This window comes from Corvus kubaryi, unplaced genomic scaffold (genome assembly GCF_017639235.1).
Source record: "Corvus kubaryi isolate FWS band 111438036 unplaced genomic scaffold, C.kubaryi_AGA036_p1.0 130, whole genome shotgun sequence".
Classification (NCBI taxonomy): domain Eukaryota; kingdom Metazoa; phylum Chordata; class Aves; order Passeriformes; family Corvidae; genus Corvus; species Corvus kubaryi.
In genome coordinates, this window is record NW_024580665.1 from 4,207,054 (window position 1) to 4,220,010 (window position 12,957).

General features: G+C 38.9%; 1 protein-coding gene across 8 annotated transcripts in view; it reads right to left on the bottom strand.

Annotated features, from left to right (window-relative positions):
* Window positions 1-12,957, bottom strand: part of ACSL4 (acyl-CoA synthetase long chain family member 4) — a 38,632-nt gene that overhangs the window by 16,389 nt on the left and 9,286 nt on the right. The window contains exons 2-4 of one of the 8 annotated variants that reach the window (XM_042029037.1): window positions 2,895-2,941; window positions 585-607; window positions 92-328 (exon numbers count right to left, since the gene is read on the bottom strand). In XM_042029037.1, coding sequence (XP_041884971.1) covers window positions 92-319 — 228 coding nt within the window. In that variant the 5' untranslated portion in view covers window positions 320-328; window positions 585-607; window positions 2,895-2,941. Of the gene's footprint in view, window positions 1-91; window positions 608-2,894; window positions 2,942-9,597; window positions 9,700-12,957 lie in introns of those variants that run through there. The other 7 variants (XM_042029030.1, XM_042029015.1, XM_042029004.1 and 4 more) reach the window with 7 other exon arrangements.

Consider the following 12,957-nt stretch of genomic DNA (forward strand, 5'->3'; position numbering starts at 1 on the left):
AGAGCTCTAAAGGGATGTGCGTTGTTGAGGCAAAATACAAAGCAGCTCAAAACCAAGTATTAAGAGTTAAATAAAAAATTGTAAGTTTTACCTTTTTGAATACTTTTCCATTTGGTTGCATTTCATTTTCTTCACTCAGTATTTCCCTAGTTCCAAGACAATCCTTCTTCCCAAACTTTGCTAAAGCATGGTCAAAGAGCTTGTCCAGTGTGTCAGCTCCAGGGATGTTTATGTTTGCTAGAGAGTCCAGGTGAGTGACAGAGCGGTAGGGGCTCCCAGGCTTGTCCGAGATGGGTTTAGCTTTTAACCGCTTTGCCATAGCCTTTTTCTTCTTGGCGTTGGTAAGAAAATACCAGGGAATAAATACCAGCACACTGTACAACCAGATCAACAAGTACACAGGCAGCAAGAGAATGGCACACACTTCTAGCCTAAGTTTCATTGTGGGTATTTAAAAAAGAACCTCTCACATGGAGTTCTGAAGCAGCAAGAGCAAAGCAGCAGCACAGAGTGGTATAGGGAGAAGCAACAGTAGGTGAAGCTTAGGTAGTGCTGATTCAGAGCAGCTGCAAAATTTTAATAACCTTTGAGAGCCAACAGTGGACACCTGCGGGCGAAGACCAGTGCCAAGCAGAGAGCAGGAAAAAAAAAAAAGAAAAAATAATTAGATTAGTAATATTACAGTCAGTGCATTAGTTTTAGTCTTTCTAAGAGCTCACTTCAAAAGCATCACTGCACAATAGAGCAGTGAACTGCTCTGGGGATGAAAGAGGATGAATCTTTTCCATATTTGTTTCTTGCATCCACAAATATTTACTTTTCACAGACTTTTCCCCGCTATCTCTGTTTGGATAGTTCAGGGCTGTTGAGATGAAGTCTGTCCTTCACAACATAATATTGTGTTTAAGCTACTTGAGTAATGACACAATTGTGTAATTATGGGAAAGGTCAACGCTTGTTTTCCCACTAAATATTTGTCCTACAGAGAAAAGGTACAGCAGATTGCTTTACTGCTTTTCAGAATATTCTATCAACTTCTATTCAGATTAAAAATGTATCTTGATATACTCAAAAATAGTATATAGACTCAAAGTCTACATGCTGTAATCTAAAACTGTATGATATTCCAAAACTGCTTTATTAACTTTGCCCCAGTAACTGCACTTTTAATCTTCTACTTTTCAACTACAAATGTCAGACTCTTGGAAAGGGATTATGCAGATCTGCTTTTCCCATTTCAAAAACTACTTCAATACATGCATTTCAAACTCCAAGTATGGAAAACTGAATAAAATTGGACCAATTTAAGTCAATTTAAAATAAAGCACAATTTGGCAAGATTTTGTCAGAATGTCAGAGATCTTTTCTCATTAAGGAGAACTGGGCCTGAATAAGGACTCATGGTGAGTGGGAGGAAAACAAAACCATCATAGCGAACCCCACTTATGGCCAGCCCACTGGCCTGGGACCAGTCTGCACTCACATGTGAGAGACGTGGGTGGTTATCTTTACCTGGCTGCTGTGCAAACACAGCTTAACACATCACCCATGCTGCCACAGTGGGAAAAATAAAAGGCAGAGGTGCATTAACCAAGAGCAGAACCTCAGACAGGCAGGGGAGCCAGTGACGCTGACACTCATCAGAGCCCAGGCTGTCATGGACACAGTCTGATAAACAGAATGGATGAGAACAGGGAAATCCTAAGGGCTTCATCAAGAATCAAAAGAACGTGGGCACACCTCAAAATACACCTTTATTAATATATTTACCACCCTCAGGTGATGAAGGAGGCTACAATTAACATTTCAGGTTAAACAAGACAACTGCTACTAACAGCATAACAGGTTGGTGGGTTTTTTAATGAGAATTCCAACATATGCAGTTGTGTTGTAGCCAGTATCAACAGTTTTAATGTATGTAAGACTGAGAGATCTGCAGATATTTAAAACAACATGACCACCACATTAATTTCTGTAATTACAACTACACAATAAAATTACTATTGAATGATAGTATAATAAACTAAACTAAACTAAACTCAGACTTGTATGGATGAAAGTATTCTGCATATTTCTTTATATAAAAAAAATGAATGCTACATTCTTTTCAAAATGTACATGTTTAGTCTGCTCTGGTGAACCTCACCATCATCAACCTCAGCAGAAAAGAGATCAGTTTACTTCCCAAAGCTCCAGTTCTCTAAAATCAAAGATTATTGGTTTATAATACAAATCTTGTATGATACTTTCATTCCAGTTAATTCAGTGCTCCAAACACAGCAGTTGAGCTTGTATTTCAAACACAAGCCAGCCATGGCTCTAAGAAACTGTAAAGAAACATCAGGGCACACCCGTGGTTACATAAAATGCTACAGGTTAAAATAAACCCCAGGGTTTATAAAATAAACCCTCTGGCTGCTCCTCACCTTCCAACAATGAGCATATAACCAGGCACAGTGACTTGGATAAAAAGCAGAGTTGTTGGACTGCAGCGAACTATTTAACATAATGAGACAGTACTACAGCTTTTCTGTGGGCTGAGTAGGAGCTTGTTCAGAAGTGGTCCTACTGTGAAACACTACAAGTCTAATAATCAAGAACTGGCTAATTTACGAAGGGAGGAGAGGAAGGTTGCCTTTCTTTCATTTTGGAATTTCAGGTTAATTTGAAATACTTTAAAAAGTGTTTATAAAAACAGAACACTTAGCTAATTTGTACATATTTGTAGTAATTTAAAAGAGAATCACATTTCTATCCTAAAAAAAATCAGTTGCAATTCTTAAAAGACATCAGTTGGAAAAACTTAGTGAGTCCCAAAAAGACAACCTTGGCTTTTTCCTTTGAACATGCTCATGCAAAACCTGACACACACACACACACACAGAGGTACTTACAAGGGATCTGACAGTGACGACTGAGGTTTTTTCAGTGTTGATGAGATCTATAGTGAAACAGAAAAAAGAACATATTGGAGTTTGGGATGTTTTTTGCCTGGCAGAAAGGAGCAATCTTTAGAACTTCCGCCCTACTGCTCCTAAAAAGCACAGGCTATGAATTCAGACAGAGGTGCAACACAACCCATACAAGGGAGAGCAATTACATTACTGGAAAAGATTAAGCTTCCAAACTACACTGGACAGACAAGACATGAAGCCACCAAAAAGGAGCTTAATTTTTATGTGACACTACTCCCTCCCTTCTCTATTTAAACATGTTCTGAATAAAATTATGAACAGAAGCTTAATGTATTTTAATTACCAAAAAACCCCAAAAAGATAAGGAAGACTTTCACATTGCATGTAGTCCATTCTTCTAACTCAAGGCAGAAACAAGAAGCCCTCTGTCACTCTTGATAGATGAATATCAGTAGAAACACAAACTCAGGACTACCCATGGCACCCACTGCCCCAGAGGACATGAAGTGGATATGGGGTATTGAGGTAAGAGACGAGTTTCCAGAACAAAAGCATGTTTATAGAGGCAGTGAGGTCTCACTGATCCCATGACCAGTGCAACAGAAGATGGCTCTGTGTAACTGCAGAGATAAGGCTCCAAGAAGTCTACTGCAGAAAACTTTAACTGACATTTAACCTAGTTATATTTTAATACCCTTCCCCATAAGTCTAAGATTTTAATCAGTTTTTACAGACTGAAACCAAGTTAGATGTCCCTTGCAAAATTCTCCTACAAGGATTTTCTCTTGAAATATAAAGAAGAGGTGCTAGAATGTTTTTAGTGTTACTGGCACTTGCATGTGGCTGTATAAGATTTTGATCCATTGCAGGATCAACCCAAACTTGTGCTAAATAAATATTTATCATATCTTAAATATACTGCATATAACAGACTGACATACTCAACATGCAAAAGTACCTCCACACCAGTTGTATTCAGTCAGAAGCCAAACTTAGCTATTCAAATTAAACCTTATGCCTTCAACCTCCTACTTAATTAGACTTTAAGAGAAAGCATAAGATGCAATGTTCACATCAATGCACCATCAAGGACACTTCAAGGTAAGACAACTACATATTACTAAGTGTTAACAGTTATGTTTTCCATAAATTTCCTCATTCCCTACAAATAAAATTTAGCACTCATGAAAAATTTCACAGTAACAAGATAAAACTGTTATTTAACACCGGAATATTTAGAATATATATTATTTGCTATTGGTTTACAAAGCTCATTATTTCTCTTGAGTGTTGACTAGAACTAGACTGTTTAGATGCTTATCTAGCCATTTTAGAAACAGCAGAGCTTCCAGTTCTTGATGCAGGAAATGCATGTTCCCAGAAAGAGCAGTGTGCATCAGGGATGACTACAAGAAAAAACCAAACCAAACAAAAATAATGTTGTTTCTCTCCTAGATAGCTGGTTTTCAGCATCTCCAAAGGATTTTCCTCAAGTGAAGCTGTTTCTATCAATTTTGAAATGGTCTGGACTTCATTTAACATTTGCAGTGACATGTTCCAGTGTTCATACTGGAAACCTCACTCATGAGGTAATGTTTTCCTTACAGCTGTTATATGCTGGGGGTTTACAAAAATTCTATAGTCCAAGCTTACTCCTGACTGACACTGTACTTTATGGGCTGCCACAGATGGAAGAGATGTTATCTGAGTATAATCTTTTATATCCTTAATTGAAAGTTTCAGACAGATATACAACACTCTACTCCTGGCCTGTAGCCAGGGCCACAGAACAGAGTCTGAAATCAAAGCACACATTCTAGAACAGAAGAGACATTCGTCTCTTCCTAATTTAACCCAAATCTAAGAAACAACTGGCAATTATATTTTTTTAATATTGAAAAATAGCTTTTAAATAGTCACTAACGCTTATGGGAGTAAGTAAGAGCAAAAGTGTGTATGGGGAACAGAGAGAGGGTTTTTGCCTCTGGAAGTGACTATTCTTAGAGGAGGAAATGCCCTAATCTTCTCTGCATTTGACTCTCCAAACTGAACAGAATCAACTTACTCAGCATTTACACACACCACTAGAATTTTTAAGTGTAACTCAAAATCTAAAGAAGTACCTGTAGCTAGAAATTTCATTCTATGCAGTTTAATGTTAATAAGGCACCAAATTATTATCTTCACTAGGAAAGGCTTTAATTAGCCCAAGCCCAAAACATTCCAAAGGCTTAATAGTGAAAGTATATGAACAACACTGTTTGTTATCCTTCTTCTGGTGTTAAAAAGCTTGTCAGGGATCCAATTTACTACAGAATAACATGATTAGAAGAAAACACAACTTCTTTTTCTGTCTGCTCCAAACACTGTGCTAGGAAAGTCATTTAGTAAGAAAGATGACGTTAGAGAGGAAAAGGGTTGTGTTCTAGTTTGTGAAGAAAACTGGAATCTGCAAAGCAGGTTGTTTTTAGTTTAAAAGCAACACCAAAGGAAGTCTGGTTCCTCTGCACCAGAGCCCTTGCCAACTTCAAATGGAGACACAATTCTGGCTTTAGTGTAAGTGCTCAGGCCTGACTCTTGTCAGGAAGTTCTGAAATCTTCCAAAACAACCCAGTATGAGTAAGTAGCAACTGTCTCTAGAATTTCTCAAGCATGCAGGCAGATCCAAACATTTTGGAAACCCCAGTGAGCATTCAGGATTTGTAACTGGAAAAGTGGTTTTACACAGAAAAAAAAAAAAAAAAAAAAGAGTTGACCTGAGTAAGTATGTGGGTGTTCAGTTAGTCAGTTTTCAGAAGGCTACTTAGTCAGTATTTAACTGTCCTTAATTTGTTCCAGTACAGGACAGAACAAGGCTGGGATTTCAAAAAGAGATTACACAAAGTCTAAGAAATACCACATTGCCAGGAAGATGCAGCACAATAAACAGATGAGTGCATACTGTCAGACTCTCTACAAGTTTTGATCTTCCAGATTTATACCTAACACACACAATAATGAGAGAACATTTCTACAGCTGAGAAGACTGTGATGAAATGCAGTAAAAGCTAGAAGAATCTGGTGGCTAATTACAACTTAATTTGGGTTAGAAAGATTGAAGGAAAAGAAACTGAAGGAAATTATTCAGTTTTTACATCATGTTGGTGTTTTTATTAAAAAAAAAACTCCAGCAGTATTAATGCAAGTTACTCATGGCAGAAAAAAAGTCCATGAGGTCTCATTTTTCTTTTCTTCTCACAGGCATATTTCCACATACTTTCCTCTTGCACATTTTGGTACATCACAAACCGCAGTGAAAATTCAGAGAAAGACTAACCAAACCTAACCACTTTTCAGAAGTAGTTCTGTGCTCTGGCAATGCAATAGAAGCTCAAAGCCTAAGAGTTTGAGAGCTCCCTGTACTATGCCCATACAGGGTAAATACTGGTACCTATGTCCTAACAAACAGGAAGAGGGGAAATCAGTTGTTCCTGATACAAGTTTAAATATATACATTCTATTTGAAATAGCAAAATCTCAAGTGGTGCTAGGAAACGGTTTCTCTTACTGCTGTTTAAAAAATAGTTAACACAATAGTTTACTTAGCTAATAGCAAAGGTAACATTTATTTTTGGTTTCAAGAAAAATATTATTGTTGTCCTTTATATTCATTGCTTCTGTTTACTATCTCAGAACATATATGCACTTGAAGTCAATCAGAAAAAAAACCCTATCAATTTCTAAGTGTCAAACATCTATTGCTGCAGTAAGTACTGCAGTGGAAGCCAATTATCTAAGAGCCAGGGGAGAAACTGTCTCCTAATTTGTAACATGAGGGCAAGCAAATATTTGGTGAAAGGGCAAGAGCTGTTTGCATGCCCCAAAGGTAGAAAATGTTAAAGGCCTAGGCAAGATTCCACAACTGAAAACTGTCCATTGAGACTACACTGAATTGGGGAAGTACCTCCTCTGACCCCCCTGTTCCTTTGTGTCATTAAATTCTATCCAGAACCTGCCCGTGAGTACCTGAGGCTCTCTCGCTGCAGCACTGCCTCTCCCACAGGCCGCACCCAGCCTGGCCTGGCTGTGCTGTGCTCTGGCCACAGCCTGGGCTGCAAAGGCTGTCAAGTCACAGAACCACAGAATCATAGAATGTTAAGTGATTGGACTGGACCTCAAAGCTCATTTCGTTCCATCCCCCTGCCCTGGGACACCTTCCACCAGAACAGGTTGCTCAGGGCCCCAGCCAGCCTGGCCTTGAACACTCCCAGGTGTGGAGCATCCACAGCCTCTCTGGGCAAACTGTGCCAGGGCCGCACCACCCTCACAGTAAAGAATTTCTTCCTATTATCTAACCTAAATTTTCCCTCTTTCAGTTTGCATCCATTCCCCCTTATCCTGTCACTATGATTCCTCACGATGAGGTCCTCTCTGGCTCCCTTGAAGGCCCCTTCAGGTAGCAGAAGGGGCAGTGGGGTCTCCACACAATCTTGTCTTCTCCCAGCTGAACAGCCCAGACTTTCTCAGCCACAGGGGAGGTGCTCCAGTCCTCTTGGCAACTCCATGGCCTCCTCTGGACTTGCTCCAACAGCTCCATATCCTTCTTACGTTGGACACACCAAAACTGTGTGATACTCCAGGCTGGGTCTCACAAGAGCAGGGCAGAGGGGAGAATCACCAGGTCAATCTGAGTTACACACAGCTCTGTGAATGCACTCAGTGTGACTGATGGCAAACACAGCTGTTTCAGTATCTTTTTTTGTGGTAAGGGAAGTGAGAGGCATCTTTTTGTTTCACTGGCATTTTAGTTAATGACTGGGCTAAAAACCAGTGGCTTGGACAGAGAGTATTCCAGAAGAGGATAGAAAAGGAGAAAATGTGCAACTGAAAAATACTGTTATTACCAACAGCTACAAAATATACTTGGACTACAGGGAAAAAAAATCAAAAAGAAAATGCATATTCTATACTAATAAAGAAATATTTCAGTCTGATCCCCCAACATACACCCCTATCTCATCAGGCATTAAGGCAAATGTTACTCTGATGTTCCAACAGCAGAGGTAAATGTACTATTTCAACCCAACTTTTTAAAACATGGACACAAAAAGACACACAGTACGAACAAGGACAAATTTCAGAGGACATGTGGCCATGGAAGACTCCAGCAAAAGCTCCGTAAACAGCCAAATAAGAACTGATAATCTTCCCTCCCACACACAATAAATACACAAGGAACAGACTAGCTAGTTCTGTGTTTAGCTGCACAACCATTTTGCAGTGGAAAGGTTGTGACTTTTGTGGCTCTGATGATCCAGCTAGTGAGATTTAAGTCATCATCATCTTTTACTTTCTGATTCTTTCTCAATAGCAAACTGCTTCACAAAGAGTGGCCTCTCCTAAGACTGGTGCATTGCACAGTGTAGAAGATCAAACCAATTTGAGACTCACAAATGTAAAGCCCTATTTCCAACATCTTCCCCTGTGTTTCAGGGCACACTAAAAGTAAGTAACTGATGTACAGTGTTTACAGTCTTCAAAGCCAGATGTAATATTCCTGTTTCTAGAACAGTACTGGATACTGCAGCTTCAAGTTACATTCATACTTTCCAACTAATTTTTTGCTTCTAATTGCTAGGTGCTTCCCTGGGCCTGGTGATATCCATTTTTATCTGTTTTCAGATATTGTCAGCATTAGAAACATAAGCATTGATGAAGATTGTTTAAGAATTAGGGTGCTCATCTCCCCTCTTATGCTTCCGATGATCATTTCAACAATAGCCTTTGACAATGTAAGGAAATTAGGGTGCCAGGTGCTTTTTGTTTTGCAAATAAAGATGGAGAAAATAATCTTCCTGGGTGTTTTTCAGAATGTGATTCACAGAAAACGTATTTATGCTTGTCCCAGTTGGATACAGCTGTTTCACTGACTCATGGGGTGCACGCGTTCAAGTTCAGACCTGATGAAGTTACAGTATTAGAGTTGGGTAGATGTTAATGATATTTTCCTCAACAAGCCAAAAAACTCATTAATGAAGTTACCCTAGCTGCACAAATATTAACACATTTCCTGGCCCTGAATCTGGTGTGTCACCAAACATCTGTCAGTACAGCCTAAGAAGAATTCTATGTACCCTTGTTATGACGCAATAGAAAGACTTAAAATGGCATTTTCCAACATACAACAAAATAGTAACATGAGTCTCTCCTAACTCTTGCTCTTACATAGTAAGAAAGTAAACACTGAACCATTCTCTTTTAAATAACATTTAGGTAATAGATTTGTCTGACCAAAGCTTACATACATGAACTCAAGAGAGGCAGTCATCAAAAGCCACTTCCTTTATTTATAAGTTTCCTGCAATCTAGCAGCATGGCTCTGTATTAACCTCTCTGTGAAAGGAGCAATTCAAGCAGTCAAATACTGACATGCACGAGCCCAAGTGCAGTCTGTAATGACAGGGATCATCCCACAGAGTCCGGCAGCATTAACCTGTGCTCTGCTGCAACCCGGGCACAGCAATGGACTGCAGCAGCTTCTCCTTTCGCTGCACTTACCCTGATTGTGAACTTCTCTTTAAATGTCTTATCAACAGCAACTGTTGTGCAATTTAACAGACTGAAGTTCTAAATACAATTCTTTATTCCTTCTGTAAGCCTGACTGGCTTTTCAGCTTTCACTTTTCATTGATTTTACATTTACCTTCCCTGCTTTTCAGAAACTCCATCATCTCTCGTCATTCACATTAGGGTGCCTTCTTCTCAGACATGGGTCATAATTTAGGTAGTGAAATTAATTACATACCTAAAAAGGAAGGGGACAGAGTAAATGTTCCTCCTTGTGTACTGCACTAGTAGTCTTTCGTCTACCAAAAAGTGTACTGCAGGCTGGGAGAGACTTTCCTAAGGCTTGTATGGGTTTTTCAAAATTCTGAGGGGACAGTCAACAAGAAGAGCACTAGAGCTGGAAAACACACCTTCCTTTTTCTCTTGGGAGCTCACATTCAAATGTAAATTATTCCCTTTTTTGACTAAGAAAAAAAAAAAAAATTAGGCTTTCTTATTTGCATTTTGAAGGAATTCTCTCCTTGCAGACATTCTGATATACAGATGACTGGATGTGCACTTAAAAAAAAATACAAGTTAAAGAAAGCTGCCCCCACCCATGGTCATTTGAGATGGTAGCCCCTGAGATTTCAAGCATGAGTCATCTCTATTTTTCATTTTCATTGTGTAATAAAAATGCTTTGAGGGTCAATAAACAGTAGGAGCTTTGGGAGCGAGCATAGTTTAATCTTTTGCACAGATTTACAGTATCTTCCAGTGAAAAAGAGATTATGTTTTTTGTATGTTTAAGGAACTGAATTACTGTAGTCTTAATGCAAAACTTTAGCAGTCTATTGCTTGGTTCATGTTGAACCTACCCCATTACTTTCTAGCTAAACATACCTAGATTAATTTCTAAGTATTCATCATCTGTAGATCCACACGTGGAATTCCCAAGTTGTAACAAGACAGGACTACATACTGCAACTTTTTGCTTGAACTGACTTTAAACTTTTTGTGACTGAACTTGCTTTCTGCTACTTTCATGTGCTTTATGGTAGACTGAGATATCCTTAGGGTACATTTCTGTTAATAACATTATTTGGCATTTTCTATCAAAGAAGGCAATTTTACTGCCTTACTGTATCATAACAGTTCTTTGATTTTTATCTGCACTTCAAAGAGGAAGTGATGTGACCAAACAAATCCCACTACATTTTCTCCTACAAGGCAAAGTGCACATACAAGTTTTTAGACTTAACAGCTCGAAACACTATTTTGTTCAGAAGTACTCTGAACATAAACATTCATACTAAGACAAGAGAACACAGCAGAAACAAGCACAATTCAAGACTTCTAAAAAAAAATACGCAGGAAAAAAATACCTCTGAAACAGTTTTGAACACCAAAGTTTTGAACTTAACCACCCCCCAATAAACGTACAGGCACATTTATTACACTTATTTACACACATGAAAGTATTTAAGGTGTACAGTTTCAGAGGCAGAAGTATTTGATGTTCTTAGTCCAGAATATCCAAGTAGCTTTTGCAAAGCAGCAGAGGGGTAGAGGATCACATGCTCCAGGCCTGAGCTGGAACCGGCTCTGGCCAAGGAGCTGTGTAACCACATTATAGTGGGTCCTACCACGCCCTACCCCTCAGCAAAACATCCTACACAGGACAGCCGGGCGCTAGCACAGCCACAGAGCTTCCTGAAAGGAATTTGTTCAGATCCTGACAGTCTGGAAGAAAAAAAAAGTGTGTGACTATTTGCAGCAAAGCACACAGCTTTGATGGCATGACTTTTTATTTAGCTAACTGGATAATTCTGAGTATGAATAAAGCAGCAATCACAGTAGCAACTGCAGAAGAAAAACTGTGCAGCCCTAGACTAAACAGACAGTAAAGTGGTCTCAGACAAATTCTGAAGGAAGTTTCAAGAGGAAACTGATGCTGTTGACCATTCTTTCAACTTATTTTTAGTAACTTTTTGTTCTGAAAAAGGGACAGAAAAATCCTTAGCATGACACAGTGTATCGCAACAATTCATGCTCGTAACTAAAAAGCCCTAGTAATTTAGTTTAATAACAAATGCAACAATACTCAAAAAGCTAACATTGTCAGAAAATGTTTCTAATTCAACTTAAAAATACACGGTCCCCACTTCAAGTCTATCAGATTGATCCTTACAGTGATGGGAGGACAAAGTTCCCTGTTGGAAGTTTTGAGTAAGGGTTATTTAAGTGCCCACTCTCCAGTTATTGTCAATCTTGCTGCTCACTAGCAGACACAAAAAACAAGTCACTTTACTTTGAACACAACTGCAATTCAAATGTTTCTAGGTAAGCAGGTTGATAAACTCACAAAAAATCTAAAAAAAACCCACATTAAATAGTGAAAGTGCTAGGCCCTCTAAGTTACAAACAGACCACTCAATCCAAAATTCTCCTGGCTTGGTAATATGAGCTTTGTCAGCTGTTGGTTGTCAATGCCATTCGTACAATTGCAAAACACTACCTGCTCCTTGAAAACATGGAACAGGGCATTCACATGCTGTACTTTAGTTCAGGGGATACCACTAGAAATTACATTATCATTTTCAATTCTCACCTCAGTTTTATGTTCTGAGTACCTTCAGGAGTTTGAATGATGTAACATGCCACCAAAAGCATGCCAGACAAAAAGTTTTCATGTGTACTCTTGGTTAAATCTGGGATCAGACTGCTTTTAACAGCCTCAACTGTAAAACTTCAGCAACCAAATATTCAAAGCTTACCTTTCTGAAAGATAAATCTAGTTAATGCTATGCAAGTTACCAATGTATTTCTCATTTTCAGCTACCTAGGAAAACTATAAACTAAAAGGGGTAATACATTACAAATTTATCCAACTGTTTGTTCTGTCTGAGGAACACCAATGAATCAACTTACAGAAACAGGCAACAGAAACCTTATCCACCATGGCCTTTCAAGGAATAATACATCCTCCCTTTACCTTTTCATCCTATGTCTGAACACAGACCATGACCCAGAAAGGTGGGAAAACAGCCGGTGTGGTAGCATGATCAGGACAGAGTCTTACACAGAACAGTCAAAAATAATTGTATGTGATTATCATTCATCAAACCACCTTTGAGCATTCAAATAACCCGAACTCATTCAAGGCTGGAATGAGGTTTTTTCTTCAGTTATGCCTGACAGAAACTGCCAGGTGTTTATCCTCTCTGCTCCTAGTCAAGTTTATGGAACACTCCACAATCACCATAAAGCATTCTGCATAGGTACTGTTACTGAAAGACATGCAAGAAAAACAGGCCTGAAAGACCAGCCAGATGGAGAACTGGCAATCCCCGAATGGCAAAAAGTAGTATACAAGGAGGAAAAAACTATGCTCTGCATAGTTTTCTAAGGCATAACCTTGCTCTGAGGCCTGTTCCAGCTCCCACAACCTCACCCTGCTTTTTACTTAAGCACAGCAAACGTAGTTTCAGTTTCCAGTTTTATTCCTCTTGCCTGT